General features: G+C 52.9%; 1 protein-coding gene across 1 annotated transcript in view; it reads right to left on the bottom strand.

Moving 5' to 3' along the window:
• LOC102204845 (semaphorin-6D-like) overlaps nucleotides 1-7,897 on the bottom strand; it is a 46,079-nt gene that overhangs the window by 20,751 nt on the left and 17,431 nt on the right. The window contains exons 15-16 of the mRNA XM_005751796.2: nucleotides 7,041-7,118; nucleotides 228-286 (exon numbers count right to left, since the gene is read on the bottom strand). Coding sequence (XP_005751853.2) covers nucleotides 228-286; nucleotides 7,041-7,118 — 137 coding nt within the window. The remainder of the gene's footprint in view (nucleotides 1-227; nucleotides 287-7,040; nucleotides 7,119-7,897) is intronic.

The raw sequence follows: 7,897 nt of genomic DNA, 5'->3' as shown, positions 1-7,897 counted from the left end.
TATATAAATAAAATTGAATTGAATTGAATTGAATTGAATGAATAGATGGATGAATGGATGAATAGATGGATGGATGTTTGCAGGGATCATTGAAGTGTCTGAGTTGGGTACCCTCTATAGAACCAGTCTGGTGTAACCGTGCAGGTAAGCAGGACCCTTGGTCCACACAAACACGCATACAGCTGTTATCGTGCGCACTGTGGGGGTAACCTGCAGGTTTATCTCACCGCGGCAGCTGTCCGGATGAAACGAGTGGTCGCCCTCGATATCCTGCTCAAACCCCGCCCTGCAGACACGGAACAAGGAGAGGGAGGGGAGGAGACGACAATCAGGACGGTGAAACATCGAACAAAACCAGACGCTGCACTGCTGGTTACTGTTGCCGGGGAGCTTAATCGGTGACAGGTCATGGCTTGGGACAACATTTAATCAGATTTTGTCACATGGTTCATCTGCAGCGCACGGCTCCGTGCGAAGGCCACAGGAGCTCGTCCAATTAAAGGCAGGAAGGTCGTCCAGCCCGAAGACAGACGGGGACAAGAAGTGACCATGAAACACACACACACACACACACAGTATCAGTAAAGCTGCTGTAAATGAAGTCAATTACTTTCCGCTCGGCGTCTCCTGCTCGCCGTTTTGTCGCTGCTGTTTACCGTCTCTGACTCCATCACCACCAGCGCCTCCACCTGACCTTCAAATCCATTTTTAAAGAGGCAACAAATCAGGATTTCACAGCCACACGGGACAAAAAAGTGGAGCGAGTACCGCCGCCACACAAACACCAGTGGGCTGTTAGAAAGATAAAACACGTTAACACAGGAGCGAGTTTCCCAACATTCCCAGTCCAATCACCGCGGCGTGCATTCCTCCCAGCTGTCCGCATCACCGACACGTCTGATGAATCCCAGGAGAGCGTCTCCGTCACCTGTGCAGTTTCAGAGCCTCCGCCCAGGCCATCAGCAGCTTTTACTGACTTCTTCTCAGTTGGGGATCAAAAGTAATAACCTGAAACTACGACATGTGTCACGCCTTCACGTACGCACACGTCCATGATGTCACCGCCTTTACACCATCCGTGTGTGTCCTACGCTCCTCTGACTGTGAGACTGGATCGGCCTCCGCACGAGGACTAAGGTCGTCCACAGCATTCGCTCGGGAGGGTCACGATGTTGGCAGCAGGAATGATCACCATGGAGATGATGCTGAGAGGAAAGCTGGGACGCGTATCCAAGCCGGAACGTACGACCCGCTTTCAGCAGCTGTTCTGCCTGCCGCTGTGACTCACTACCAGCCGTGTGAGCGTCCTCTCAGCTGATCTGTGCCGCTCAAACACGCACAGTTAAATAACCAACGGACGCCCGGCTTCCACATCTGTGCACGTGGAGGTGACCCTGAGCTTCAAAGGCCTCAGGTGAAGGTGTGGACAAGAACAGGTTTAATCTCGACGTTAACCGCAGTCGGACAGACGGGCCATCTTCAAACGCTCACCAGGAAATCTGAAATCTGTCAGCAGTTATTACCGAGCCGCTCTCCCAGCGTCCGGCGATCAAAGCTTTTCTTCCAAACAACAAGAAAAGCGAGCCAGCATCGACAGGAAGACGGAGCCGGCACAGAGTTTCCAGGTGTTGGAATCTTTGCCCACAAAGCTGCTGGGTTTGCCACGCCGCTGCGATCTGTGACAGAAGCATCCATCAGCCCGATCGCACCGAGCCCACACCCGAGTTCATCTGGCACGCGTGTTTCCAGCTCTCTTTACCACGCTCTGCCCGTACGGCCAACACGCCTGCTGGTTGGCAGCTGTCCGGCAGCTGCTCGCTGTCTTACTCTCTTCCTCCGCTTTGTGTCTGATGGATTCATCACTTACTGACAAACACACAAAAAGAGGCATTTGGATGAATGTTCACTGTTTACAACAACATGTGACCAAACATGCAACGCTGTCACAACAGCCACAGAGGAAACACAGCCAGTTTCCTGAGGCGCTGAGACACGCGTGCGCACGTTTTCCATGCTTCCCAAACCTTAAATGAACCGAACGCGTCACCACAAACCATGTGACAACGTTATTATTGCCCAGGTGTGTCAGAGAGAGGAACAAAGGGGAGCACATGAAGAAGACTGCACTCCATATCCCAGAAAGCTACAGGAAAGAGCTCAGCTGAGACGGAGACCGCCTCCTCCACCCGGTGTCAGTGTGTTCACGGGAGATCGACCAGCAGGTGATGGATGCGGCCTGACACCACCTGAGGGCTCCGAGTTCTCCTCACACGTCACCTGCACACACCTGCAGGCCTCTAAAACACGTCGCTGTAAAACGTGCTGTCCACGCTGTGACCTCTGACACCTGTGTTCCTCTTCTTACTACATCTGAGAGGGAAGGACGGCGCCGGCGCCTCAGGCGCGAAGATACCGTCGAACGATTCAGCCGAGCTGGGGCGCGATGGACCTCGATGGAACACCTCTGAACACTGAAGCTCAGCCACACAGACCCACAGCGCCGCCCGAGCAGGAGTCCCCTGTAAGCCGTCACACGTGGGAGTGTGTCTGCAGAGCTTCCTGTGTACACAGCGAGCACACTCTCCCTCCCCGCTCAGACCGTCTGCACGCCAGAGAGATAAAACCACACCACCCAAAAAAGTTGGATGAATTATGGAGGAGCGGGCGCTGCAGAACATTCGTTAAACTGAATTTATTATGAAGCGTTTTGCTCTCGCTTCCTCGTCGCTCTATATTTACCTCTGCGAGTGCCACCCCCGCGCTCGCTCCAGCTTCCACCAGCGTGGGCTGAGCTGTAAGTGAGGAGCGAGAACAGGAGGAGGTCGCTATAAATCCCAGCCATGTTCAGGCACCTGAACGCCTCGCTCACGCAGAGGGGCGCGCCTCAGAGGAGGAGGAGGGGATGGAAATAGACTCCGTCAGTCAGCCAGAAAACTCCGCTGATGCTGAATGGCGTTTTGGTGCTGATGGCGTGGAAGCAGGTCGGGCATGTGCGGCTGAAGAACACAAATGTGTACGTAGGCGCTTTCACAGCATCGCTGTTACATTCACGCCCAGGACGGAAACGCTGCTGGCACCGGCCCTGCCCACCGCTGCCCGTCATTGATGAACGGTCCTCCATGTGACCTTTCCCAGCCGGGATGTCAAACACAGTAGGCACTGCGATGCCGACCAGAGCGATGGTGGAACCATCAGGACTGAACCCTGGACCCGCTCAGGTGTGTCTCCTGCAGGTGTTTGGGCCGTGAGGAGGCCAGAGCCGTGCTGCTTGATAAGAGGTGCAGACAGACTGCAGGAGCAACGTTAATCACCCACCTGAGCGACCCAGCCAGCTGTTCCAGCTGCTGTCGTTTTATGACGTCATCAGTCGTTGTTACAGTAAAGTGGGCAGACCTGTGAGGGTCGCTGATGCTTCATCGATCGTGTTATTGACACGGGAGGAGGGTGGAGCGGCGTGAACATGGCCGACTCTGAGAGCGCCCCCTAAACATCTGAGTGCAGTTTGGATTTTAAACCACACGGATGTTTTCAGGTAACTGGCTCTCTACCTGCCTCCTCCTCCTCCTGCTGTCCTTTTTTAGTATTCTGCAGCTGCTTCTCCATTTTCTGTCTTCACATGGAGTTATATAAGCTGCTAAACTTCCTCTTCACTCATCCCTTCTTCTCCCCGGAGGGAATCTGTTACTTTTCAGCAGAAGTTTGAGGGGCTGAAACTCCTTCAGCTCTGCAGGAACACCTCTGAGAGCGGAAGCTGCAGCTCAGCCTCCGGCAGGTGTGCCGGCTTCAGGCTGCAGAGGTTTCTGCGTGCTTCGGTTTCAATGAGACGTCCAAAACATCAGCTTCAGTTTCAGCAGAGCAGTGAGTAAAGTGTAAAAGTAAAGTGTAAAGTGTGCGTGTTAGTCCCCATAGGGAAATAGTTTCTCTGCATTTAACCCATTCACCCAGTGAAGCAGTGGGCAGCCACCAGTGCAGCGCCCGGGGAGCGGTGTGTAGGGACGGTACCTTGCTCAGGGGTACCTCAGGGTAGCCGTTCAGTGGAGACGAACCCCCGACCTTCCGATCATGGGGCTACCACTCTACCTACTGATCTGAGAAAATAATGAGACAAAAACAGGCGACTGGAACGACTCAGCAGCAAAACTCTTTCTCTGATCCTCCAGGAAACGACGCTCAGCGTCCACATTTCTGACTGCACGTGAACGCCTCGCTGACGACGCGTCAGGAAGACGTTTTAAACATCCTACAAAACACCGTCGTCAGCACAGAGTCAGCGCCGTGGTCCTCCACAGATATCCATCCCCGACTTTAAACAAGACGAACCTCATAAGCGCTGCGGTGAGCGGACCAAAGTGCTGAGTCAGAGCGCCGTGAATCTCTCCAACAAACCCGGCTGCACGTCTTCCTGACACAGATCTCTTCCTCTGTCTTTGTGCTGCTGCTCCTCTCTCATCTTCCTCCTTTCCACCTCTTGCATCACAGCTTCGCCTTGCTCTCCGTTTCCTTGCTCGCTTCCTTTTTATCTCACCCCGTCCATTTAAATCCTCTCTGCTCCGTCTGCATGGCAACGCCCGCTGTGTCGTTCACGCTGCTGTGGTGGAGATCATCTGTGTGACTTCCTCTAAACACTGAAACCATCTGTTTGCACCTCCGTCATCACCGCCATCTGAGCAGGACGCCATCATTTCCTGTCAGCTCTATGATGGTCATCATAAATAACCACCTGCAGCGTCTGCGGTGTGACAGCTCAGGACGCCGGGCGTGTGAGTGGACCACAGTGAGGCGCAGCTAGGCAACGAGTCTGCACGGCGACGGCTAAGCAGACCCACAAACTCAACCTGTCTGACACCAGAGCGATAGATCAGGCTGATATTTGATCAATAACACCGATTATGGACGAGTCAAAAATCACAGTTTTCTTCTCTGAGACATGAAACATTTCCTGAACCCCTGCTGTGTGCAGGTATTGGTGACTGTCTCCGCTCGGATCAGCCGATCAGTGTGTTTGTGTGCTGCCAGCAGGGAAGCTGCAGAGCGCCCTCTGATGTGCAGAGCTGTTATCGCAGCTGAAGGGTGTTTCTGAGTTTCACACACGTGTCTACTGTGGAGACCAACCTACACTCATGTATGTGCACAGGCAACGCGCCTGTAAGCCTCGTCACATCACTCTGTAACATGACGCCTCGTATGCTGTGCTGAATAAAGCTCAGATAAAGTGATTTCAGGTTAAATGATGAGCTGATGTCGTACACTTGAAACACATTGAGCCTGTCTGCACGTTTGCATGGATGTAAACAAATCAGCCGCAGGACGAGCTGGAGGAAGCATGGCGGAGTGCAAACACCCTGCCGGCGTTTTGCTCCCAGGCGAGCGGCTTCCTGACTCGAGCCTTTCTTGTGAAGTGTGCTTGGAGCGAAGCAGAGGTCCCTGCAGACGGCACACACTCACAGGAAACAAATATTTCTCGTGATGAAGAGAGAAAGGCTCGGTGCTACAGAGCACACACTCAAATGAGTGTGAAGGGAAAAATTAGCATCGGCGTTTCCAGCTAATCCCTGACACTTCCAGAGAAAAAGAAAGTACAAAATGAGGCGTGTTAGGAAAGCGTGCAGACAGTAACTGCGCCGTGCTGCGTTCATCGTCAAGATATTTTCAGTGTTTCTGCAGGAAATATCTGAGTTATTCCACATGTGCAGACCAGATGTTTGCTCAGACTGATCCGACCAGAGCTTCATCTTTACATGCTTTCATCCTCACATCATTCACTGAGCACAGCTTTATTTTGAAAAGCTCCGTTTGCCTTTGTGAAACAAGGACGACTCGTTTCAGGCGCAGATAAGTTCAAAGAACACAAAGTGTCTGATTTTATCTTCAGGACACGCCGAAGCTGCAGGATTCCTCCAAGAGCTCCAGTTTCACAGTTTGGGATGTTTCTACTCACTTCCTGTGATCGTTCTCTTGCCTGCCGTCTGAGGACCCCAGCTGATGATATTACAGCGGCTGAAACACCCCTCCCCCGACCAGCGTATGAAAACAACATCAGATCGATCTGCGGACCCGGTGGACTAACCGACGCCGCGTCCACAGATCGATTGATGGCCCTGAAGAGCTGTGGAGTGGGCGCGAGCTACCTGACACTGTGGACCTATTGATTAGGAGATGAACACACCGCTGTGTGTGTGTGTGTGTGTGTGTGTGTTTAGGCTGAGATGGTTAAAGCTGGTAAACAAGCTTGCCGTCTTCCATTTACGGTGTTTTTGCTGCTGGACAGGGATTGGCCGAGGCAGCTCTCGCATCACCGATTCTCCCTCAGCGTTTCACGCGGCGTCTCAAATGGGCATTTTTCGGGCCACGGGGATTCACATGGATGCTGCAGTTTGTGCTTCAGCCCGACGCCTCAGACGCCGCAGAGATCAGCGTCAGCCTCTCTGATCGGAGGTGAAATGTGTTCACGGCGCAGACGTTCCTCTGACTCACGCCTCTGCGCTCTCTCGAGGAGCCTGCGAGCCTCTCAGCGCTGAGCCGGTTTGTTTGGGGCGGAACGAGCTTCCTGAAAGGTTTCACCGGGAATGTCGACAGAGGACCGACTCGGTCTTCGGTTTAACGATGATGACGTCACAGTAAACACTCAGACTGTATATGAAAGATGGACAACATCACCTTGGTGCTGGTATGATGGTTTCTAACAGAAGCAAGCAAACATTTTTCACCACGAGGCTCCAGCAAACACACACAGATACCTGTGAGTATCATCCAATCACAACCCTCAAAGTTCATTCAGCAGACCTGGAGCTCCGCCTCTGGTAGCACAGCAACCTCACAGCAGCCGTGTGATTGGTCAGATTACCACGAATGCTCCAACAGGCTCTAACAGCACCAACACGAGCCGCCTGTGTCACCATCCACCTGTCAGTCACAGAGGCCACGCCCCTCACCAGGGGCCTCCTTTCAGCCTCCATCGGATTGATGGAGGCTGAAAGGAGGCGGAGCAAAGAAAAGGAAGAGAGAGCGGCACAGGCACAGAAACAGGAAATAATACGTACTTGAAACCCGGCGCAACGTTGGCGCAGCTCCCAGTCCGAAGCCAGATACAGTATGGGTCACGAGAGGCCAGGCAGGCTCTGCAGAGGGAGGAGAGGAAGAGGAGCAGTTAGAGTTTGGGCTCTTCCTCATCACTCAGTCACGGTCAGACGAGCCTCCCAGCACGCTCTGAGAACACCTGCAGAGCAGCAGGGAGAGCTTTAAACGTCGCTGGCTAATGATCCAATAAAGAACGGCTAGGGAACTCCAGGCCTCGAGGGCCGGTGTCCTGCAGGTTTTAGATGTGTCCTTGATCCATCGCAGCTGATTTAAATGGATAAATGACCTCCTCAACATGTCTTGAAGTTCTCCAGAGGCCTGGTAATGAATCATTTGATTCAGGTGTGCTGACCCAGGGTGAGATCTAAAACCTGCAGGCCCTCGAGGCCTGGAGTTGGACACCCCTGCCCTAGACCTTTAGGAAAGTCTTTCAGCAAACACCTTCAGATCTGCTCATCTTCCAGATCTGTGAACTGTTGGAGGAGACCACGTCACCTAAAAGAAGGAGAAGGAGGAGGAGGAGGAGAGTGGAACGTCTTTGTTAGCGTCTCCATGATGGAGACAGCTGGTGGGAGCCTCCGTACGCTGCAGCTGTGTTCACACATCACTAGGGATGGGTACCGGTGTCATGGCACCGGTTCTGACATAAACGGTAGTAACCAGACCAAAAAGCAGCGCACATTTCGGTGCTTTATTTCGGTGCTTTTTTTCCTGAGCTGTGATACACTTTAGATTCTAGCCAATCATTTTACGTTTCCGATGATAGTAGGCGGGTCCAGGTACGTACGTTCTTTTAGAGCAGAGCTACAGATTAAAAATG

The sequence above is a fragment of the Pundamilia nyererei genome, unplaced genomic scaffold (assembly GCF_000239375.1).
Source record: "Pundamilia nyererei isolate P.nyererei 1_Seehausen unplaced genomic scaffold, PunNye1.0 scaffold00326, whole genome shotgun sequence".
Classification (NCBI taxonomy): domain Eukaryota; kingdom Metazoa; phylum Chordata; class Actinopteri; order Cichliformes; family Cichlidae; genus Pundamilia; species Pundamilia nyererei.
This window is presented reverse-complemented; position numbering and strand designations above follow the sequence as displayed.